The 25,367-nt window shown below is 41.5% G+C and overlaps 1 protein-coding gene across 3 annotated transcripts in view; it reads right to left on the bottom strand.

Moving 5' to 3' along the window:
- Positions 1-1,184: 1,184 nt before the first annotated feature.
- The window catches only part of MFSD2B (MFSD2 lysolipid transporter B, sphingolipid), a 42,700-nt gene continuing 18,517 nt past the window's right edge, over positions 1,185-25,367 (bottom strand). Inside the window, exons 5-13 of one of the 3 annotated variants that reach the window (XM_082306363.1) lie at positions 21,728-21,897; positions 16,217-16,307; positions 16,001-16,122; positions 13,570-13,653; positions 11,808-11,888; positions 7,560-7,669; positions 6,158-6,301; positions 4,404-4,580; positions 1,186-3,384 (exon numbers count right to left, since the gene is read on the bottom strand). In XM_082306363.1, the coding sequence (XP_082162489.1) occupies positions 3,327-3,384; positions 4,404-4,580; positions 6,158-6,301; positions 7,560-7,669; positions 11,808-11,888; positions 13,570-13,653; positions 16,001-16,122; positions 16,217-16,307; positions 21,728-21,897 (1,037 nt within the window). In that variant the 3' untranslated portion in view covers positions 1,186-3,326. Of the gene's footprint in view, positions 3,385-4,403; positions 4,581-6,157; positions 6,302-7,559; positions 7,670-11,807; positions 11,889-13,569; positions 13,654-16,000; positions 16,123-16,216; positions 16,308-21,727; positions 21,898-25,367 lie in introns of all 3 variants that reach the window. The other 2 variants (XM_082306364.1, XM_082306365.1) reach the window with 2 other exon arrangements.

The following is a 25,367-nucleotide window of genomic DNA, read 5'->3' as shown; positions in this document are numbered from 1 at the left end:
CAGCCTCCAGGGAGGCCCCAGGGACAGATGTCCGAGGTGGCATTCAGCTGTTAAAGTGGGGGGCTCAGCACAAGCGCCCTGATCCCCCTAAGCCGCGCAGGTCAGCAAGCTCAGGGGCAGCCAGGGTGCAGCAAGGCGGGAGAGCACGGTTAGCAGGAGCCAGGGCTGGTGGCGGTGGCTACCAGCGACCCCTTCCTTCGGTGCCCGCTGGGGAACGGCAGCTCGCCTACACGGTTAGCTGTGCCCTGCGGGGAGACCGATCGCCAGCGGTGCCACTCGGGAAGGCGGCGAAGGCTTGGAAGGTTTCAACATTATTTTTAGGCAGAAACTACAAGGGGGATGAAACTGGAAGAGAAGACTAGTGACTAGCTCGGCTGCTGACCACACCAGCAATCAGCCCAGCATCGAAGATTTGGGCTGCCATCACTATGCTTCAGCAAGGGCAAGCCACGGGCATGGTTTGCCTTACAGGGGACTACGCGGCGACACGTAACTCCGTTATCCTTTTCTTTTCTTCCTCTGTTTGTGTCAGTCCATTTGTTGGAACTGCTTGCGTGCAGTGGGGAAGCGCTGTCCATCAGGCACCCAGCTGGTTTAATCCAATCTCCCATAGCCTTACGCCTGTATTCGGGTATTACTTGAACGAGAGCCCCTGGGGACTGAAGCTGGCCCTTGTTACTGCCAATCAGTGCAAGGCAGGAGGTTTACATTAGATTAGCGTTTAATCTGAATGGTCGTCAATATAAGAATCTGCTTCTTTCAGTCACATGTTCTGAACAGACGTGAGGCATACCCATCATTTAAAACTGACAAGGAGACATACAAAGTTCATTCATTTTACAGCACCAACACTGAGCCCTAAAAAACCAAAATGACACAAAAAGTTTTACCCTCGCTTACTTTTCCATTCTTTTTGCTTACAAAAATACATTCAGTTTCTTACCAAAAGTACAATTCTGATAATCAAACAAAATAATGAGATTTTCAAAATAGAAAAATACTCTGCTACATTTCATCTACGGAAGCTTTCTATTTTATTTTGGCAGTTCCAATTATTGCTACCATATGCAAAGTGAGGACTGAGTACATCTCTGTTAGATAAATATCACACTGTCTCTCTGGAGAAGAGGAAAACAGTTTACAATCAACTCAAGTTTACCTTGCAAGAGACTGAATTCAGATAGGGTGTTGTGCAATGTAGAGGCAACTTCACAACTGATCTAGAAATAATACCTTAAGCCACATTCAAATGACTCCAATCAACCACCGCCAGCAGTTTCTGCAACCCTTTTATCGCTGGGCTAAGTATTTGGCTTATGTAAACTGACACGGATCCACTGCCTTGTAGCTACAGATTTATAGCAGCTAAAAACATAACCCATTAAAAAACATTAACAGCCTTGACTGGGACTTCTGGTTGTTTCTAAAGAAGACTTCAGAAATACACAAATATTACAGAATAAATCAAACCCCCCAAACTGTTTCCTATGATGTCTTGGAGCTATGTGATATTACTACATAACCTACCTACTTCAAAGTGCAGTAAATGTGCTATTTCAAATTCCATCAGACTCAAAATTATAAACAGCTTTATGGTTTTTATTGTTGTAAACACATATGCCCCAGGCATACAAATCTTGATTTGTCCAAGAACCGAAACAAAAAAAAACCCCAGCCTCATAGGTCTTAAACATATTTAACTCTTACACACACGCACTCAAACTATATCCTTAAAAGCTCATTCATGATTAAGCATTTTGCTGAATTAATTAGGACAGTTCATTAGGCCTTAGGCTTCAAACTTGCCTGAAAAGGTTTCAGTATTAAACTCAATGAGATGGACGCCCTGATTTTACTTCACAGTGTCTTTCAGTAAAAGCTTTCCGTTTCCAGTCCCAGCACTGTGAGTGACTTCCCAGATGGCCCTGAGCAAATGACTTGTGGTCGCTGCCTCCAGTGACACCTGCAAGTGCTCCCAAACCGCGGCAAGCCAGTCCTCTGAGGGCACTTCCAGTACAAAATAAAGGCACCCTCCCACATATTCACGGAGTGAAGCCAGTGGGCTGTAAATTCGTGTCTTGTCTTGCATTGTGCCAATTTCTTCAAGACGAACAAGCTTTCAACTCCTGGATTCATCACTCTCCCCTCCTGATTTAGATATGTCTTCAGAGTCCAGTCATTTCAGCTTACGCTTGGAGTCAGCCTCTGGAGGTCTCTGTATCTCCACCGACTGCAGAAGCAGCCCAGAATGACCAGGTCTGAACTTAAGTGCTCCAGAAAGTGCCTCAGGTTGGATGTGTCTTTCATCTACAAAATGTGTTCAGCAGTGCAAGTCTATGGTAGAAATGAGGTTTCAGTTAATGTATCTAAAGCACGATGACATCCCTGACTGAAAAAAAATCACCATTTAAAAGTCAGGTGTAGCCTCATTATTACAAAACGCTGTGTGCAAGCTGAGATTAACGGCTCTGCCATGGTGTTTTGTGAGGCAGAGAGCCTACACCACATGAGAAATGGCTGAGTACCATGACTACTTAAAGGCCAAAATTTACAGAAATTTGAATGGCATAGTCTAATTTTCAGAAGGGACTGCTGATTTGGGGTATCCTGAGGGGAGATGTTGTTTTGAAAATGTTAACTACTCATTCTCTGACAAAGAGCAGTTTACAGGTGTCAGAAGCAAGGAACTCCAATAATGGGAAATGTAAGGTTCTGCTTCATATAAAATCCATAAAGTTAAATTACATCAAAATCTCTTTCCGAAAAACTTTTTGTGAGAAAATCCTCAAAACATGTCTGCATCAGTGATTTGCTTCATTTCAAAACAAAGTAAATCCTAACTTCATATAGTAAATCCTAACTTCAGGATTCCCAAGGGCTTTCCAAACACACTAGTGTGCAACTTATAGGTAGCGATTATGTTAAAAACCCACCCAGCCTCTAAAGGTGAAATATATCACGAGTTAGTTAAAATTTGGATGGTGCATCCCATTTACACTTTTTTCCCTTGACTTACAAGTCCATAGAATCTCCTGTGGCAACAACATCACAGCTTTCTGTTACTCCTTGAAAAACAAACAAAAAACCCCCAAGCCTTCAATAGCTTACATTCCTGAATATTTTTAATTTCTTTTTTAGCACACTGCATGGAGTTAGATATATATTTTGCATGGTAGTGTCCTCTCTTGATTTCATCACTGACTGTGTCAGAATCATCCTTTATCCCTTTTGACAAAACGTGAGCAGACAAACGACCTGGAAGACTCTCACAGAGTTTGTGCGTGGGATGTGAGACTGTATTTGGAAAGTCATTGTATTCAGAGCTGTCAGACCGAGACGCCCTCTTTGTGGTCATCCAGGTTCTCTGTGCTTTGATGGCTCCTTCTGTTGAAAGCAGAACAAATGATACGTGAACAGACTTCCAGCTTTTACTGCTAACTAATCAAGCTACAGTTGGGCAATCTCAAACAACTGAGAACCACCAGCAAGGTGTGATTGTTATGGACAGTAAAGTACCTAAACAGAGGGACCATTTTAGATGGTTTGGCCTGTCCCCTCTGGTCTGCAGCTGCCACTCGAGAAAGCAGCTGGTGCACGAGAGGCCTGTGTCATATCTGCCAACCCCATGCAGGTATCTTAGGGCAATGAATTGGTCCCAGATACCCATGCTTAGGCCCTGGGACTGATCCCTTAGCATAGAAATCAGTTTCCAACTTGGGATAACAAAAACAAGACAGAGTGACAAGATATTTTGATATTTAATCCACCAGTCTGCTAGGATAGACTGTTCTTAGGTATGTCCTCAGTACACCTAGGCTGCATTTGACAGAGGTGGATGATTTTGAGCTAGGCAAGATTTTCTTTGGAGAGGGAGGATAAGGGAGGAAGGGAGAGTGATAGGGTAAAAAGGGAAAGAACAGCTCAAAGCTGTCCTTTCTTTTTCTCCCACTATCTTTCCTGCCTACGCCTCTAAATGGTTTGGATGTTTCTTATATGCCATAAACACCAAGAATGCAGTCAAGAATCCCATTTTCTTCTATAGACAAGTAAACTGTAACTATTCACATTTTCTCCAGAAATTTAATCTACATAGAATATTCTTTATTTCTGGCTTGAAACACTGTACCGCAATAGTGCTTTGTGTGCCGCCCTGGAGAAAAAGTAAAATATAGCAGCTGATATATCTGATAAATGGTCCTCTAAGCAGGTAGTACTGCACTACAAAAATAAGATACCGGAGCATGTAATGGAACCATTCAGTTAATAATTCAACTAATAGAGTGTTGTTTTGTTTTGTTGTAAGGAACATAGAGGTGTATGTTGGCAGCTAATAATCTTTTGCCCAGTATGACTAAGAGCTGCTGCAGTGATGTTACTGCTGTTTGCTGCCAGTTCAAACCTACCTTAACACTTCAAGTGCAAGCTTTGTTTCTTTCCGACTTTCTTCAGTGATTGGGTAGAAAAGAAGTATAAATAAACCTACAAGGATGAGGATAGCAGGGACCGCTCCAATGAGGATTTTCAGTGTGAGGACCACATCGTTGGATTGTCTGCATATCCCTGGCTTGTATCCAGTAAACCTAAACAAATGGAAATAACAGTGGTGCGTGAATGCCCAAAGCTAACAGGCAGTTGTTCAGCTGAAGGCTCCCTTCTTTGCCCCAACACTCTTCAAGACTTTTCTGCCATTTTTCCTACACCTCTCTTTTTTCCTTCCCCCCACTACTTGTTTCAAATCTTGTTTTTCACATCTCATTTTTGTGCTCGATTTCAGATAACTGCATTACCTCTGTATTTTCTCATTATATAACATTTAACTACTAAGAGGAGCGTGGAATCCCACGTAAGAAAATTGATCTGTTATGTGTTTCCTATTAATATTCAGCAAAGTATTTAGGCTCCGCTTTAAAAGTATGCAAGTAATCTGACCAATTTCAACAGCAATAATTAACTTTAAATTAAGCACACACTTAAGCACTCTTCTCAAGATAGACAAATTTACTCAAGTGCTTAGAGTTAGGCGCACACTTACAGTTCATTGATTCAGGGCTTCCATGCAGTCCCATGACTGCTGATATACTCAAATTCCCATTCCTAATTTGTGGAATGAGTTTATTTTCCTCTGAACATGCACCTATGAAAGTTACAGCTCATTTGGCATCACTCTGTCTTCTCTGTTCTCCCACAAACATCTGCCTTGGCAAATTGCTGGGAGCTAACTGGAATGCAATTGAAAAGGGGCTAATTGGTGAACAGTAATTTATTTGAGAGTGTTAGCAGTAAGCATCTAAAATTCCTAAGCCCAAAATGTTCAGCCTAGCACTGTCTGTTATTTAGCAGTTTCAGCTGAAGGCCCTGAAGCAAAACATTCTGGTTACCAAAACCTAACTTGGAGCCAAGGGCTAGATAGTATTTCAGACAAGTTCCTTTCTAAGTGTTTATTGCATGCTTGTGTGCTGCAGCAGCTACAGGCAAAGGCCCTTTCTGCTAGGTCATGCACAAAAGCAGGGCAGGAGATGGCTGACCACTTTCTCAACCTGCCTAGTCAGAACAGACAAGGCAAAGGGGGAAGAAGAACACAAAGCATCTTCCAAACTGACATGGTCTAGGTGATGGGCAGAGCTGTGAGAAAGACCCTGTTCCTGACTCTGATCAGCGTCCAGTTCCCCAAAACCATGCAGGAATCGGTGATCCTGTTATGTGAAACAGGCCACTAGGCACCCCTGAAAGCACTCCAATCCATGTAAAGACTTACAAAGTCGTATGCATAGTCCAACCCAGATGCAACAGGGAATGCACAAAGCAGCTGTATCACTTGTGGGGGACCTTCATCTGCTGGGCTTTCATGTTTTAGTTCTTTATTCATATAAGCCTAAACTAAACTTTACATTAAACTTTTACATAACTAAAATTTACATGAGTAATTTGAAAAGAGGAAAATCAGGTCTTTCTGAACAGAAACATGTTAGGGCAGGCAACTCAATGCTCAGTGATGACAGATGATGATAACAATGCCATCTTTAGCGGTCAGCCATATGGAGCTGCTGGCACTCTCAGCCTCAGGGCAAAAAGGCAATTAACTCCACAGGGTTAAGGCGGAGTAACCTCAGAATGCTTTCAGAGTAGATCCACTAAGTGGAAACACAGTGTTACTTACTCCAGTCCTGCTGCAGAAATTCCTAAGCCAATTCCTGCTGACATCTTGGTAAAGAAAACATAAGAAGAGTAGAAAATGGTTTCATGTCCCTTTCCATGAGGATTCTGCAGGCGAAAGTTATCAACAACATCAGGCAGCATTGACCTAGAGATGAGCAAGATAAAAAGAAAAACTCAAGCCAAAATCTCTTCTCAAAGTCCAAACTTACTGAAAAGTGTACACCCCTCCTCCTTTTTTAAGATCTGATTGATGTAGTCGTGCACATGAACGAATCCAGTTCAAAAAGTCCTCCTGCTGGATAGGAGGGCAAAAATCTGTGTAAGAAATGCATGGCCACATATTACAAAGTAGAAAACCACTGAAAAACTATCAAACACTTGCTGGGAGGTGACAGAATTCTTTAGACTGACTGTCATTCCAATCAGAAGTTGTGAGATTAAAAAAAGAACAACAAAAAAACACGTTTCTTAAGATTTCAAGGGACTCTGAATCTCTGAATAGTTTCACTCTGAAATAATGCTTTTGACAAGCTAACAAAATTTCCAGAAACCAATGAGGCCTATTCTCTCTCTATTGCAAAGAGACTGAATTTGGTAATGGGGAATCAGAATGGAAGCTGCTCAAATGTCAGTTGTGAATTGTCCAATATATGTCATGATTTACTGTTGGAAAAAAGGGCTTCTCACCCTCTGTGCAGAAAAGCTTATGGAGTCTGACAGCTTATTTTAAACTACGTTTCCATGATCTCTTGGAGTTTTCAGGGCATTGTACAAATGAGTAATGGAAAACAGCGCTCTCAGCAGCAGTCTTGCTTTCTGGTCAATTTGACCTGAATAATAATTATTCGCTCTGGAGAGGAAATGTCCCATCCTGCTCATCCTTGAGTAGTTTTTTTCCCCACATATTTTCAGTCCTCAAGAGCAAAGGACCTTGAATTCTCAGTTTCTTTTAATCATATCTTTGTGTTACTTGATCTATAACAGAGGACTGCTCAAGCAGGGACACATAGCTTGGCTTATGTTTCCTCTGCTACATTCTTAATTGCTCAGCATTAATTGATTTATCTAACTTCATCATTCCTGTAGTTCTGTTAGAAACCAAACCTAAGCAACTGATTTATTGTTATCACAAGTTCTATAGCTACTTAGATTATTGATTTATCTATTGATTCATCATTATGTATAAAGAGCAGCTGCAGTTACAGTAGACATAATCTGTTAACAACAGGGCAACCAAAGTCACGTCGTTGCAAATAGCCTCTCTTCTAAAAGCAGAAAAAGAGTCTTGGAAGAAGTGACTCTTGCCAAATTCTGCCTCTTTTGGAGGCAAATTCCATGCAGTAGTACATACAGGTAATGTAGACATATACCCCTTCCCCACCTCGAACGTAAAATTCTCCTACCATGGCAACAGAAGAGATGCTGCTATGCTCAGACCAGAGACGAAGGCCACGAAGTAAGCCAGGATCAGGTTTGGAATGGTCACTAGCATGACTGCAAAAGGAATCATCCACTGAGGAAGAAGAAAAACAGTACATCTAACTTACTGTATGCACTGCTCAACGGTATGCGGATTATTCCCTTCAAAATATAAGACTGTGTTACCAAACAGTTCACGCAAAGCAACGCCTAACACGTCAGTATTTTGGTGAAATGGCATTTCCAAAGAGCTCTGAGCCAATCTATATTTATCTATCCAGAAGAATCAGAGAAAAATAGGACAAGCCATGGCAGTGTCTTCTCTGTTAGCAGTATTAGGGCTATAACTGCAGTAGTAAATTAAACATTCCCAAGAGCCTATTTATCAGTCATGAGGCCAACTGGCAGACCCTGGCCACATTCATACTCCTAAACATTCATAGTCTCCAGAAGAAGCGTGGCCATACAAATACTTTTCGTGAAGAGCCCTTGAGTGGGCTAGTTCCCAGACTGTGCCCAGATACTTCTTGGGAGACCGCTAATCAGCTTGTGCTTAGATTTTTCTGCCAGTTTAGTAACAGAGATGACCAAACACCAGTTTCTATTCTATGCCAGTGGAACTATTTCATTTACTATTAGAGACAAAGCCTTGAAACATCATCACACTGCATTTCAAGGGTAGGGGCAGCGGTTCAATGCTCATTTTAAACTGTAAATATCCCATTTCACAGATCATCTCGAGTATTGAATGAAGAAGGGTTTGCTTACGCCTTCATTTCCAATGACCACTTTAAAGCAATCTAGGTACTCGGCAATAACTAAAACCAAGAAGGCAGTGTGGTTTACTCCCACTGCACACAGCCAGATACACTCATGATACTGCACAAGTCACTAAGGCTACCCTCAAAACCAGTCTAATTTGGGATGCTCAGGATTTGTTTTCTCAGTACCTAAAAACCACCAGATTTCCTCAACTTCAACTTGAAGCAATGGACTTACAGGATTGAAAATCCACTATTTTAAATGCTGATTGAATGCATACAGCCCAGCTGTCCTGTACCCATCACATGCTCCATCTCCCACACCTGTGAACCATGGGCACAGCACATGTAGAATCCAGAACCAGGGGCTTATCTACAGGGCTTTTTAATGATGGGGGATTAGTTTAACATTAAGTGTTTCAATCCTCTATACTTGCAGCTTGGGAGCTGAGGGTATGAGAAGAGCTTTCACAGAGAGTGATTCCCCTAAGCACTGCTATTTACAGTTCTGTGTGATAAGTGATTCTGGGAGTCCTGGAGTCTAATCCATTATGTTTATGTTTTAAATGCGTTTCCCATCTAAAGCATTTGCTTCTAACCTAAGGAGGCAGAAAATAACCTTTCCTGACTGCAAGTTCCCAGCACAGAGAGATAATCCTTGCATTAGCCCAATGTTGTGGCAAAATCGTTATTTCACCACAAGAGAGCACTCCAACAATACAAGATTTTATGTTGCCTATAAGCAATTTTATGACTGCCTTATGCTCCACATGGGGCATCCACTCAGAAACCAAAGCACTTAAACAAAATTCTAGATCGATAATAATAATCATTGTAACTGTAATTTTCTACTGAAAGAGAAGCACAGCCCGCAGAACTGAGGCTACAATGCCCTAAAGTCTCACTCATGCAATGGTAGTGCAATCATGGGGGCAGTGTTCCTGCTGCAATAAACAGCTAATGCATCTCCTGCTTTCCTACTTGCAAAGCAAATACTCCGTTATTGGCACCTTGCTCCCTACTCACAGGGCTGCCGCCCTCCGAGTCATAAACAATATCCTACAGTTATCACGTGTCTTCCATCCATTCCCTGACAGCACTATGGAAGGTGACCCTACTGGGATGCTCAAGGTGGTACTGGCCTGTGCAGCAGCACATTATGAAGGGCAAATCAGGAAAAGGCACGGCTAGGATGTGAGGGGAAATTGGAATGGGAGAGTGGAAAAGGGGCTGCACAGCCAGGATTCATCCCAGGGTATGCCTCCCTGCTGCACAGTGCTGACAGATGGCAAATAAACAATTGCGTGTGTGGGGGGAGGTGAAAAGATTGGGGGCATTTTTGGATTTGTTTTTATTTTTTTACTAAATCCTCCAAAACCCACAGCCACAAGCTATTATTGGCTAGGATGGAAGGTAGAGTTGTGAGAGAGAGCGATCTTCCACTTTTAGACACCTTGCCAAAACCATGAACCAACAAGCTGCCACACTTAGAATTTCTCATGACAATTCCACCTCCAGTCACCAGCTGAGAGATTTACTGATTGTAAGTTCAGCATTTGCCCGGTGAGGGCAGAGCAGACAATCTACATGAACATAGAACGTGGAAGCAGAAGGAAATAAACAGAAGAGAATAATTTCTAGCCTGTGCACCAACCTGATCATGGGAAGAATGCTATCAAGGATCCTGCTTGGGTATGACCCTGTGCTTCCAGAAAGTCTAGGCTTTAAACTTTTAGGAAGTTCAGATACTTAGTCAGTACTGAGACTGTTGGTCATCTCTTGTGGAAGAATGAGTAAAAAGGGAGCAATATCAGTGGAAGGAAGCCAAGATTCTTGTTGCTTATCTACGTACTCTGCCTTCTATACTCTTTCAGGGATCTCTTCAACATAGAACCACTTTAACAGGAAAAATTAGTCTGGAGCAGTGTGAAATTTTTTTCAGGAAACTGAATTTCAAATTACATCTTCACCCTGAAAGCTGAGTAAGGTTTTGGAGAAAAAACCCCTTGTTTTCTCCCTTGTCTCCTTCCCTTCCAGAAGACCATTCCCCGGTGACAAACATAGGAGCCTTAAATGATGTGATTTTATTTCACAGTGAGAGAGAACAGATTAGTTGTACAGATCACACAAGGTGGTAGTATAGGGAGCCCTTGTGATGCATTGCCAGACACAAAATCCATCACTGAGCACACACTGAGTCCCTTGAGAAATGTCTACAAGGTGAAATAGAGAGGTGGCTTTTTTTCAGTCCAGACCCCACTTAGACCATAATACAGTCAAGCAACTCAACTGTAAAATTAAGTTAAACCATGTTTACAGAGGTGCTGACAGGCTTTCCAGTCATGTTAAACTAAATTTATAGAGCCAAGTTGGTTGAAGAAAGCATTTTTCGTAGCCAAGTAGACAGAGGAGGAGATTTCCTAAGGAGGAAGTCTGCATTCCCTGGTCCAGTCAATGGTCCAATACTGCTTTTGGCAATTCTCTTTGCTCAAGTGGTAAAAAGAAATGAGGATGGGACTTGGATTCCAGATGCCTACTTCAAAACACATAACAATTCAGTATATGTGGAACTTGGGTTCTAAAGTTACTTCTGATTCTTTGGAAGTCATTCCAACACACAGATTTTAGTTCCAAAAATTATAACTGTTCAATTATATTCAACAATTGTCACCAGACCTAAACTTTTCAGATTTTGACATACAGCTTCAGGCTGGATTTTCCAAGTCCTTATGCTTTGTTGTGCACAAGGCAGACAATTTTTCTTTCCTCTTTCATAAGTAATTGAAGGTAAACAGGGGGAAAATGGGGAGGAACAGGCCTACACAATGACTCACTGAGGATGATGACAGAAAATTGCTGCTGTCTGCACTAAGTGAAGGACTTAAAATAATCCATCAGAGACAAGGGCAGGCTCACTGAGCTGGCTTTGAAGAGCTGTGTCAAAGTTAAACTAGGCTTTTTTTCTCAGGTAGGTCACCTATTTCTTTACTTCACTAATAACAGTCCATCTCCGTTCACAGGGACGTGGGCACCCCTGCCTTCTTACGTTTCTAGAGAAGGATGCGACTTCTGTTTCCTCCTCTGTGACTGAATTACAGGTGCTGTCAACTCAACACCATATACAAAGACAAAACAAGCCTTGTACAACAGATAACTTGTCAATCTGAGGCAACACAGATCTGAATTTATAAAACCTCATTGGGGTTCACTTCTGAGAGCAGTCAAATACAGAGCTTGTGCAGATTCTTAAATAAACTGGGACCTCCCTTCAGCATCAATCCATTTCTCAAAAGTTTCTCTTGGAAACTTGGAATCTGTCTGAAATTTGGTATAACTATTTAAAACAAGCCCTGAAACTGAGCAAGTTTCATGTAGCTTGAGGTTATAAGCATTTGAAAGAGCTCCTGAAGTGGCTCCAGTTGTCAAATGAAGTGAGCACAAGCAGATTTTTTTCTCAAAGGATTTGCTTACCGAAATCCCACATGCTGCACACTTCTTGCCAAATCGCTGCAGAAACTTCTGCCAGAAGGGAATGCTCACAGCTGCTGATACCTACAATTGACAAAAAAACGTATCTGTACTGTGCTTACTGCCACTGTCGTCTTCAGCTGTAGAGCTCACAGACATCTTTTTGTCTAGTACATTACGGTCTGAAAGGAAGGTGAACTTGCAGATTCCTGTTTCTCCTCATCCTTTGAATGATTTTTTTTTTTTTTATTCACTATTATATATTACACACAAAAGCCATCCACAAGAGGGTTTTCCACAGTCAAACATCAGAGGCAGTGTCCTAAAATTTCCTTTTCCTAATGTAAGCCACAGCAGTTAAAGCTATACATGACACAGGCATTAAAGTTCAAACATATTGCAAATAGTCATACGTTGTGCTAATGGCTTTTGCCTCATTATCTGAACCTGACAAACAATAAGAGAATTAAGCTCTACCCCACTGTACAGGAAGAAAGCTGAAGTACAAGATATGCTTATCTTAATATATACTTAGAGTACATATCCCATACTACATTTCATGTTTATTCTTAGGAAAAACCTGTAAGAGACACAGTCGCTTACAGTCAACATTACGATTTCATATACTGTAATACTCACCTGGTAGCAGCAACAACCACTAGCAACATAGTACCAATGCACTGAAGTATTGCTACTAATGGCAGTCTTACAATTGACCTAAATTCAAATGTCATCTCATTGTTACAGTTATGTTCCACTCTTTACTGACTTTAACTCTACTGTCTCTTGTCTCTCTTCTCGGTGTTCATTACTTGCAGAGCCTTAAGACATCCAACAGTCATCCCTTGCTCTCCAACATTTTGGTTTTAAACATTGGAAAAGATCTGTCATAATGTGGGAAAGGAAGAATTAAAAAGGGGTAGAAAGGGTGGGAGGCTGCGACCAAGAAGTGGAAATGAAGTTCCCCTAAGATGGTTCCACAAAGTCTCTGTGCCAAATGGGTTAGAAATCATGCAACAGCTTCCCTGAAAATGACTGCTGCAGTATTCTATACGGTAGACAAGTTCTCTACAAAATATTTCAAAAGTGCAGCACAGGCACATCACAGTAGCTATGCAACATTAAATGTTCTGCTTGTGTTAAAAGGACTTTGGTCAGAAGGATGAAAATGGCAGTTTTCAATTAATACTACTTCTAATCATAAAGTAAATCATGCAATACAGGAGCAGTGTGTAACTGAGTTATAAGTATCACCTAAGCAAGCAGAATTCTACCTCTGCATGTCAAGAAAAAAGGTTCTGTAAAAGGATCTTTTTATCACACTGCCAATTGCTCTAGAGAGGAATCTTCATATCTCTGGATATTTTAAATATTTATCCTTGCAAGCTGCCTAGCCCAGAAGGCTCATGTGTATGAATACACAAATTAAAAAGTTGTTTAATTTTCAGCATATCAGACTGGGGAAAGGGAAAACAGAGCTAAAATTCCAGAATTCCTTTCTGGCAGCAGCTTTTGCATTTTATAGGAGCAGAAAGTGACTTACAGGTAAAAGCAACAAGGAATTAATTAAAAGATCCAAAGCATTAATTTTTTAGCAGTACAGTAGAGAACACCAGCTTTATTTCAAACAGACAATGCAAAAGATGGTGTAGCTTCTTAACAGCTCTGTCTAGACACAAAACTCTTCTTGTCTTCTGTTATTTTGTGCCAAAAACCAGTGAGAACCAGCTATCAAATAAAAATATGGGAGAAAAGTGCAACTCACCAAGATGGTCACCACCAAATACTGGAAGTGATTGCGAAGATCAGCAGCATGAGTGCAGAACAGGACAAAGTTGCTCTGCTCCAGCTGTTGAATTGAAGACATTTGGTGACCACCAAAAAAGAAAGGAAAATTAAAAAAGACAAAAATGATGTCACACTCCATACTAGCCAAACATAGTTGGTGACTGATTTGTTAAATGTAGGATTTGGGAGTCTCGTTCTTCCCTCGTTTGCAGCAATTTAAAGAAGCAATAACTCTCCTGTGTCACTGGACTAACATGCCAATAATATCGGTGCAAGCAAGAGGTAAACCCTGCACCTAATACAGCATAAAAATGACCAAAACAGGAACTGCCTTATGAGAGGATTCTGTCTAAAGGCTTTATTCCCAACGTTGCAATTGCCTTATGTTGTTGTCACAGCCACAGCTGCAGACTATTGCAAGAAATTGCCCTTCCTTTTCCATAGCAATGCCATAAATCTTTCACCAGAAGCTCTGACTCCAAAATAAGTTACTCTTCAGCTGGAATTACATTCATGCCAGCTTCCTGTAGCAAAGCAGCTAACTGCTGGCTTTGTATACAACCTTGGCTATGGAGTGTAGCTTTGGGTCAGATATCTCCATAAGTCTCAGTACTCATTGGATGGGAGGATCTAGCTGCACTGTGTCATAATGACAGATGAAGCCACTGCCACCATGCTTTTGCAGAACTCGGCAGGTCTGAACACCAGAATATGGTTCAGGCCCAGCTCCGGCAATTCTGCAGAAGTGGAATGACAGAGGAGGATTTATACTCATGCCACAGCAGCATGATCAACTCTTGCTCCTTTGTGTGCTTGTAGATTATAAGTCGCCAATCATCTGTATACAAATTAGGATACAAGTTATATCCTTTCTCCATTGACACAAAAGCCTTCCCTAGCTTGTGTCCCAGTTTACGCTGCCTTCATTTTAGATGTAGAATATCACACTCTGGGATTATGACCAATGCATCTTTACCTGTCTATTCCTTTGTTCACCAGTAATCCAGTCACTAAATTCCACAAAGCCGGTGTCCCTCCCTCCCTTGAATAACAATAGCAAGGGTGGCTCACACTGGCTGAACTGGAGCAATACAGCTTCCAGCTTCTGCCTCCCCTCACACCTTCCCTTCAGTCTGTACAAACAGAAAAATAAATCGATATGGACTGACAGAAGATCTTTTCCTCTCTGGGTGTTGTCAGCAAGTAGTTAGCTGCCAGCAACCAGCTGTGCGCTGTATCCTTACTGACTGAATGGATGCTGGGAGGATCTGGACCATAAGGGACCTTTCATCTTTCATCTTCTCCCTCTCTCTGCTGTTGCTCACAGTGCCTGCAGCTCCCAGATGTAAACAGAAGTGCTTCTGCTATTGTTTCTCCCCCTTGGGCCTTTCAGCAAGGACTGACAGATGCTGTAAAGGACAGCCTATTAACTGTGCCCAAATCCAGGCCAACGGGAAACTTCAGTGCTTCTTTGGCAAACAGACTTTCAAGCAGCCCTTCCAAGGAACTTACTAATTCACCAGGACTGCTAATGAACACAGCGCTGCTCTCTTACATGCCCTGTTCTTGCCCTCCATCCTGATATTCACTTGGCTCATGAGTCTGTTGAAAATGTGAATAGTATTTGCTTTTCAAAATAAAGCCAACTTCAACTGATACGTACAGGTTCACATTAAAATAACATATTTACCGAGTTGAACACAGCTCAAAAATCAAGCTTTAAAAAGACTGCTGGACTATGGGGAGTAAGGGTTTCTTACTGAGTGGCTTTAGGTTTTTCTACCGCTTCTCTCTATTGGAGGACGTATTGCATCTTCGTGCAAGAGCCACGTTCAACTGCAGGTCCTCGTTTGAAAATTAGCTCTATCTAGCTCTGAGACAGGTAAGACCTCCTGCCTCTGAACATCTTTCTTACTCTGACCTAATGTCTTCCATCACAAAAGACTCCGTAAGAACCAGTTCAGCCACTATCTGAGAACAGCCACCTATGCAAAGGAAAGGGGCAATGGTTTAAAGCAGAACATACTATGGAGAAGAACAGAGAGAAGAGAAAAAGCATTCTCTAAGCAACTGAAACCACAGGACACTGTAGATGGATAACATATAATGACCCAATCTGGGTCACTAGGACTAGTCCCTCACCTTTTATGGAAAAAATAAAAAGCCATCTTTAAATGGTCAGGACTTCGGTTTTGCTTCTCGTTTGAAAGAACCATCTCCAGCCACACAGGACCCCAGGCACCAAAAAAGGACTCTGGTTCCCTACTGATTTATAGGGGAAGGCACCACCCCCTAGATCACCACCGCTAGTCACCAGCCAAAGGTTATTTGCATTTTAGCTGCCACAGACTCTCCCATGCTGGGACTGGAACAAGGCCAACACACAGACTTAGAGAGTCTGAAGTTACCTGAACTGCTGTCGAGATGAGAAGAAATGAAGCTGTAAGCTTCACATATGGACCATGCTTCATGGTGAGTCCAAGCCCCTTACAAAAAGGAATTGCTCTGTCTGAATTTAAGGCATAAGGATCTAAGAGGAGCAGAACACATAAAATAACAATCTTTTCCAGAGCTGAATGTGAAATAATTATTATTAAATCTAGGCATATTTAAATATATCTTACCATCTTTTTCCTTTACTCCAAGAAAAAGAATGACAATTCCAAGAAGATACACACCTCCTATGACCCCTGCTGCAATCATATAAACTTTTGCCTTTGAAAAGAAAAAAAGACATATTTGAAATTGTGACAGGGGAATGACAAGTCACTATGAAAATTTCAGTCTCTTTCTGGTGAGTCATCTGCAAATGAAGAAATGCCTGTCTACATACAGCCAACTGTCTGTCTTTTACGTCTCTGAAAAATATTCACTTCTGCAGTTCACTTATAAACAACACCTACTTTAGGATAAATCCAGGGCGTGTAAGTATATATTTCTTGCAAAAAAAAGAAACTGTGAACAAAAGGGCTACTGTGCTGGCAACCTGAATGTTTTAAAAATTTGCTTATGTTGAGACTAGCTATAGACATACACAGTCATCTATCAAAAACATGCAGCATCTGTAGAGTGAGTCTAATTTTTAGTAAATCCAGTTGATCTAGCTACACAGACTGCAATCTGTATCTTCATGCTGGGTGGGAAAGGCCTCAGTACTGATGTAAACATTACTACAGTAACTGCATTTATACATAATGATAATAAAAACTTCCTTTAGGCTCTAATGAATTTCAGAAATTACACTTTCATGCCAATGTTTTGAGAATATGGTAGCTTGCATGCTCACTTTCCCAGTTACTTAGTGAAATACTCAAGCAAAATCAGAAATCTTTGCTCCCTATTAGCCAGGGGACAAAGTGTGCAAGGATGCCTCCCACACCATCAGATCACATTTATTGTTTCTAACTCTGATTACACTGACTCTGGAATAAAGCTTTAAAAAATTATTTTGTTTTAGTATTCCATAATAATTTATTTTATTCTGTGTTATCAAAGATAAAATAAGTGCTGGTTATAGAGCTTTATGACACAATGATTATTTGATAGGAAAATTGAATTCCAAATTACAAGTTTTATGTTGCAAATGAAATGATTATAAATCTAGGAAGCAGTTGGTAAATAAGCATGCAATTACAAGAATGTACTCCCAGATATAAAGTCACTTAGTATAGATACAAAAGTAGTCAGATGAACCATGTAAGTATAGACAATCTTCAAGACAACAGCTTTTGTTAAGATATTTACATTTCAGAAGGAGACATGGTGAAATAAAGGAATGCAGGACTACTCTATTTGGGATAAAGGTTTGGGTTTTTTCATATCAGAGCTATAAATTAAGTCACAGAGTACTTTTATATTATCGGTTATGGCTTGCACAGACTACACACTGCAGTGCTGTAGGTACCTGAAACCACTTAAATGAGGTAATTTCAGCCTCAAAAGCAGCCTAGCTAGGAGAGAAGGGGCTGAAAAAAAGAATAGGACTCCATTATGAATTTTATATTTTGTGTCTGTTTTTTTAATTTGCTTGAAGCAATTGAATTAAATGCTTTCTTTCACAGGTCATTGTGAAGTGTAATTTGAGCTTAAACTACCAAGGATATTCATGGTAGGCCAAATACGATTCTCTGACCCTAAACCAAACTTATTAGCCCATCTACGAACTATATCAATATCCATGCTTGGTTTTCAGTAGGAAAGATCCACTCCTAAGCTTACAGTAACAACTTCAGGAGAACTTAGAAATAACCATTTCTTCTACTTCCTTTCTTTAATAATGAGCAAAATAACATCAGTCATTCGCTAGGTTTTCTTTTAAACTAGGTGTGCTCTTGAGCAGCTAAGAATTAGTCCTCATGACAAAAAGGGTCAGGGTCATACTCCTGAATGGCACTAAAAGAAACAGTCAAGATTTGGCCGCTTCTAAATATTTTTTTTTAGACTGATGGAGGTACTTCAGGTTCATACACCTTAGTCCTGCCTCAACTTATAAGTCAATGTCCATCAGTCACACAACCAAAATTCAAGATCCAATGTCTCCCGTTGATCATGCAGTTAGGTGCATATTCTGTTGTGCGTGGTGTGAACAAAAGGCAAGTGTTCTGTCATGTGATGTGAGCAGCTCCCCAGCGTGGCTCGGTGGCCGTGCATGCTCCTATAATCCAACCAAATTGATGCCAGGTTATGTGAATGGCAAAAAATTCTGGTCCTCACAAAACAGGGTAGCAGGGAGTGAGGTGGGTTGCCAGAGCAGTTCATTCAGACTATGGCCTCTGCCCAGGCCTGAGGGCTCTTCGGAGAAAACAGCAGGAAAGAACAAGGAGTGAACAGAACCTTACCCATGAAAAACAGTTGGACACCATAAACCAGACCGTTCTCAACCATGCGATACTACTCATCTACAAAACCTGAGAAGGTGACACACAAAACAGTGGAAGAAGAAAAAAAACAAAGACCAAAACAAATAAACAGGAAATCCTCACAAAAAATGAGCACATGGCTGCTTGTAAATAAGGAAGTGAAATGAGGAAGGTAATATCTTTAATTAAATCAACCCATATAGTTGGGGGGAAAAAAAAAAAAGTTTCCAGTCACACTGTGACTTCTTCAGATCTGAAAAATGTTTGTGTGCCTTAAAGCTTTTCCATTGTTTCCCAGTGTTAGTAGCTAGTTTAATGAAAGATATTACTTCTGTCTACAAACTCTGGCTACTTTAGGCTATGTATCTTTGCTATTTTTTCAAAATTGGAAACTACTTGACATTCAACTCATTGTGAAGCTTCTTTTTCCATCTCCCTCCTACCTCAGAAAGGACAGGAAAGCACATGTGGTTAGACAGAAAGGAAATAAATCAAGATCATGTATTTTTTTTCCTTTAAAGCCATTTGAGAGATTTGAAAGTGGAAGCTGGTGATTATGGCATAAAGCAGATTCGGAGAAGGAATCTGCTGTGCAATGAAATTCAGCTTGCTCCACAACTTTTCAAGCTACTCCTCTTGACAATTCACAGAGCTGTAATAGCACAGTAGTTTTCACCATCAAGCCATTGTCTTATAAGCTAAAAAGGAAGACAGGGTGATGTTCTGTGTCTTGTTAAAATATGCACTAGAAGCTACCTAACACGCAGCTTCAAAAATGCTTTAATCAGCTATAAAATGGCATGGCCACTTACAGAGGCAGCCCAGCTCTCCCCAGGCAGTTTCCCAGATCAGCTCTCTGAGAAGCCTTAAAATGACCTGTGCCAAAAAGCAAGGATCGGGTAGCACAGAGGCAGAGAATAGTGTTTGGGAGTGGGGGGAGGCAAGGCTTGGTCCCCTTCCTGGACTACCAGTGCTGGCGCCAGGGTATGCGAATTCAAAGCATGCATAGAAACATGCCTTTAGCTTGTGATTTTACTGAAGAGTGGTAATAGGAACTATTTGACTACAATAAGCAGAGCACGAATACATACATCCTGATTTGCACCAAGCACCTGAGATTAGGCTCAGGTCAAGGAATCTTCTTCCCAGGGAATTTTATATATCAGTTAGTACATGCATTGACAGAGAAATAGATGAAAACATGAAAAGAAAGACTGAATCTAGCAATTGGTAAAATGGAACCAACAAACTGCTGATTTCACAAGTGACATAGGAAAAAAAAACACTACACAAGGCAATTGTTTGATTCAAGGCCCATTTCAAGACCACTGGAAACAACGGAAGACTATCAAATTGTGTTCACTGAGGTTTGGATCAGGTTTTAGGATTTCCTCCCAGATATAAAACCTTCTCTGTCTCTCAACAAATAGGAAACTGAAGCATGAAGAGATTAAATTACTTGTGCAGGATTACAGGAAAAATCTGCTGTGGAAAATGAAATAAACAAGAATGGATCTCTAGGTTCATTCCACGTGTTAACCACTGAGCCCTGCTCCCACTGCCTGTTACCAACCCTTTACTTTCAACAGTGCTTTGTACCTTCACAAGAATACAGATCCCAAGTAGGCCTTACAGTTTCATTCACATAACAGCCATTAATCTTTACAGGAGATCCCTAGTGATAACCACTTTGAAAAGCAGTGTTGCTGAACTGAAAGATCCTGCTATAGCCACCATTTTTTCATAGAATCATAGAATTATGTGGGTTGGACGGGACCTTTAAAGTTCGTCTAATTCCAACCCCCCTGCCATGGGCAGGAACATCTTTCACTAGATCAGGTTGCTCAGAGCCCCGTCCAACCTGGCCTTGAACACTTCCAGGGATGGGGCATCCACAGCTGCTCTGGGCAACCTGTTCCAGTGCCTCACCACCCTCATTGTAAAAAATCTCTTCCTTATATCTAATCTAAATCTACCCTCTTTCAGTTTAGAACCATTGTCCCTTGTCTTGTCACTACAGGCCTTGGTAAAAAGTCTCTCTCCATCTTTGTTACAAGCCCCCTTTATCTATTGAAAGGCCATAATAAGGTCTCCCCAGAGCCTTCTATTCTCCAGGCTGAACACTCCCAACTCTCTCAGCCATTCTTCATAGGAGAGGTGTTCCAACCCTCTGACCATTTTTGTGGCCTCCTCTGGACCTGCTCTAACAGGTCCATACCTTTCTTGTGCTGGGCACCCCAGAACTGGATGCAGTTTTCCTGGCGGGGTAAAGTAAGCTTTTCTTACTAAGGTTCTATTTTAAACTGTAAATCAGCCCCGAGTGGAAACAAAGGATGGCCATATACCTCCTAGGTACTTTACAGTTTGGCACCTCCATTCCTGGAGGTGTTGGTTGACAGCCACCTGAACATGAGCCAGCAGTGTGCTCAGGTGGCCAAGAGGGCCAATGGCATCCTGGCTTGTATCAGGAATAGTGTGGCCAGCAGGACCAGGGAGGTGATAGTGCCCCTGTACTCGGCACTGGTGAGGCCGCACCTCGAGTCCTGTGTTCAGTTTTGGGCCCCTCACTCCAAGAAGGACATGGAGGTGCTGGAGCGTGTCCAGAGAAGGGCAATGAAGCTGGTGAAGGGTCTGGAGCACAAATCTTGTGAGGAGCGGCTGAGGGAGCTGGGGTTGTTTAGTTTGGAGAAGAGGAGGCTGAGGAGAGACCTTATTGCTCTCTACAGCTACCTGAAAGGAGGTTGTAGCGAGGTGGGGGTCGGTCTCTTCTCCCAAGTAACGAGTGATAGGACGAGAGGAAACGGCCTTAAGCTGCGCCAGGGGAGGTTTAGGTTGGATATTAGGAAAAACTTCTTCACCGAAAGGGTAGTCGGGCATTGGAACAGGCTGCCGAGGGAAGTGGTTGAGTCTCCATCCCTGGAGGCATTTAAAAGATGGGTAGCTGTGGTGCTTGAAGACATGGTATAGATGGACTTGGCAGTGATAGGTTAATGGTTGGACTCGATGATCTTAAGGGTCTTTTCCAACCTTAACGATTCTACGATTCTATGATTCTATGATCTTCAGCAAAGCTCCTCAGTGTAATTCTGCTGAGAAGTGGTTGCAAAGACAACAGACGGGAAGCCTTGTTTGCAACAAGGTCATTGTCTCAGCGCCAGCGTTACTGATTTCAAGGAAGTCATGTTCACGTTCATCCAGCTGGATGATATGACATGGTATTACAGAACCACCCCCCACCTCCCTAAGAGATTTTAGTGTGCTCCCATAGACACTTACTTGATGAGACAGGGGATCTGAGGGGTCTGGGAAGCTGGGAGTGTCATGCCAGGAGTCGGTTGTGTTTACCGGGGGATTCACAATGCAGTGATGAGAGACATGAGCACTGGCCACAATCTGCCCCTGAAGTGCAGCTCCAATCAAGGTCCCAAGCACTTCCATGGTCATTCCTAAAGAAGGAAGCACAAATGTGCGCTGAGGATGAAATCTCGATACCTCCACTGTCTGCAAGCTTGCTCATTTGTCTCACTGAAGAGAAACCTCACCAAACCATTTCCTTTCACAGGGAACAAGCAGAAAAAGCAATACCAAGAACAGCAGAACTGGAAGGTCAGTAATAGAACAGTTTCAAGGAAAGACAGTTTTGCTATCTATTTTCTGATCAGCTCTTAGAAGCCTCCATGGAAGAGCCTCTTTTATACAAGCTGCATGATGGAAGCGGCTGAGATGAAGAGCCACAAGGAGATAACATAGAAACCTTTCATCTTGAGGACCAGAGAGGAACTACAGTTTAAATGTTGAATGACATTTTTCCAAAGCAGGACTAGGAGCCATAACATCAGACTTTTCATCTCAAGCTTGACAGTAACTTGTGAAACATTTTTCGAGCCACTTATCTGATCAGACCTCTAGGTTCTCCAACTGTAAAATAAAACGATACTTACTTCAGGCTTATGTTAGAAAGAATAAAGATGCAAAGCTCTTCGAAACAGCAGATGCTGTTCTTAACTGCCTAAGGCCACAGTCAGGCCGAACTAGCTACCTCAGCCTCAGAGAATGATTCAGATCACTAACACTCCAAGTACCATCAGAACAAGGGATCATCTGAAAAAAACAACCAAAGCCTCCATTTGGGAAAGCAAAGATCTAACCATGAGCATCCAGCTCATGCTTCATGTACTCAAAATCAGTCAACAAGGCAGCTAGTGGTTACAGCTCTGTCACAGGCGAGGGGTCAGTAATCTGGGTTCCAGACCCTTCTCACCTTGAGGGATTTCCAGCCTACCACTCCTGTTTCCACGCAATATGGCCATGGCAGGGACATAAACTGAATGCCTGTCCTAGCTCCAGAGGCTATTTACACATTTTGCATAAAGATCCATGGGGCTGAATATGTGAACAGATTAGGAACAGGGACCAAGACTCCCTGTTTATGAGGAAACGCTCTTCTCATTGAGCTAAACATCGGGCTTTTTTTCTACTTATTCTCTCTCAGTGGCCCCAGGAGTGCCATGTTCCTTTCTCAGAAGCACCATGGGGGATTTTGAAGGGCCCCTTCCAGAGCAGGTTGTGCCCTGGTGGTTATCATACTCTCCTGGGAAGTGACAGGTGTTTCAAAAGCTCCTAGGTTCAGGTTTATTCAAGTTCTCTGCTGTGTAACAGCCTTCTTAGGTGGCCTTGAACACATGCCTTTTTGTGTATCCTTGTAAAAGGATAAAAGTACTTCTCCACCTAACGGGAGGGTAATGCACACAGACTGCGAGGGGTTCAGGTAGTGCAGTAGTGACGGTTGTATGTAGCTATGGAAGATCAAGTAAGGAAAAGGAAAGAGACGCTCCCTAGGAGACTTGGATCATTTAAGCCATTGTTAGTATGTTCCCAAACAGAGAATGCTTCTGAACGGAAAATTTGAGGCTTCACGTAACATTAATTTAAACCAATGGGGGTTAAAAAAACCCCACCCTTCTTCCCCAAACTTCACATCCAATCTCACTAGCAATTCTGTCCATACACACAAAAATGCTGGCCGATGGTGGAAATCCTAACCTCAACCTGATCTGAAGTGTTTGGCCACAAACTAGTCTCAGATGGGCCTTGCAGAGCTTCCAAACTGTTGACTGCTCAGTGCAAAGGCAATGCACCTGAAGTACACTTTTTATTCAAAATACCACCTACACATTTATAACCTTTATCTAGGGCTCTACGTCTGCATTTTACCAAGCACTTGCATAGAATTAAGCTCAGAAGCATCATTATCGGCAACAGAAATACAACCATTGTGAAACCTCATTTTCTAAGTAGCAGCAAGAGCTGAGAAACAGGCAGATTTCAAAGTTCTTGTGTGCTCAGAATTTATGATGTATTACTTTCCACCTTAGCTGGGAAAACTGATCTTTCAGAAAGCAGATCATCCTTGAAATAAGTTATATTTTGGCCAGAATGTAAGTAGGATTTATGTTAAAGGAACTTTGGAATCCAGTATTTCTACCATGCATTTATAGTAAAGAGCAGGACAAAACTTAAAATAAGCAGTTCTGCTTGTCTCCGGTAGAGGGTAATGGATCCTCTGATCCCAACCTTTTTTTTTTTAAAGCACACTTTATATTACACAGCTGTTTTTCTTTAAACAGTTGAAGAAATGCCTGAACAACCAACTGCATCCAAGAAAGTCTATCAACAAGAAGAATTCTCTATGAAACCCCGAAAGGCAAAAGTGTTTAAGTAAAACAGTTGCTTAAAAAAAAAAAAAAAAGATAAAAAAAAAAAGATTCTCACATAATCATAACTATTACAAGAAAACTTGGCTCCAGACAAATATAATTTCAAAATATACAAAAATACAAACATTTGAAATATCAAAACTATGGTTCATTCCACCACCCTAACTTGGCTTAGGAGAACAGCTGTACACTGAAAAGTTAAATCCTTTCTGAACAATAAAATGACACTATGTATGTATAACACCTCTCAGCCATGGAGTTCAACAGCTTTTATGAGCACAAATTTCACATGCCTGTGAAGCCTTGCATGGGACTAGCAGATAGGAAAGCACATTCATTTGGATCACAGCCTCTGAAGACATAAAACCAGACAATAGAAAACACTAGGTACATGGATTTAGTTAGAATTTAGGCCAGATGACTCAGAATACAGTCAGTGCCAAAGAATATAACACAACTGGAATCTCCTGCTGTTTAGTTCTGTCCTATGACTGCTAGCCCAGACTTTCTCTTGAGATAGTTGATGATAATGCAAATTACAACTGTTCCATGTGGCCGGAAAGGGATTGGGTTGCTCAGGGGATATTGTATCTAGAACTTCTGACATGATTTTTTTTTTAGCACTTCTGGCCATTTCATTGTGCCTCTATGGTCTAGTTTTCAACATACTCAAGCAAGTATGTTGAGGGTTAGAAGGACTAATGGAAGAGAAAAGGGCTCTTGCCAGGAAGAGAAAACAGCTGCAACAAAAGAATTACAAGTTATTCAAAAGCAACACTGAAGGACAAGTTAAGACACAGAAAAGTCTTTCATGTGACATTTGAGCACTCTTTTCTCTTTACCTTGCTTAACGCTGGTGGCCGTGAGAGACAGCAGTTAAATAATAAAGAAGGCATGAAAACAGAGCTGAAGAAAGTAGGAAGAAAAGAAACTGTTCTTACATTCAATTTATGATCTACCGAGGAAATACTGAAAAGCTTTTCATTGCACTTTTTTCGTCCTATCAATTTGCTTCAAAGCAAAATCTTTGTCTTGTTCTGATTGTTGAAGAGCCAGAGATATGATCTGGAAGCCCTCATTCTTTTAACTAATACAGTCAGAGTGCTAGTTATATTACAGGAAGATCTGTCCTTAAACTACCTGGTATATGTTAGAATTAAACACACACAGATGAAATAAAAAGAGTGATTTCAGTTGCT

This window comes from Platalea leucorodia (assembly GCF_965183815.1).
Source record: "Platalea leucorodia genome assembly, chromosome: 3".
Taxonomy (NCBI): domain Eukaryota; kingdom Metazoa; phylum Chordata; class Aves; order Pelecaniformes; family Threskiornithidae; genus Platalea; species Platalea leucorodia.
This window is presented reverse-complemented; position numbering and strand designations above follow the sequence as displayed.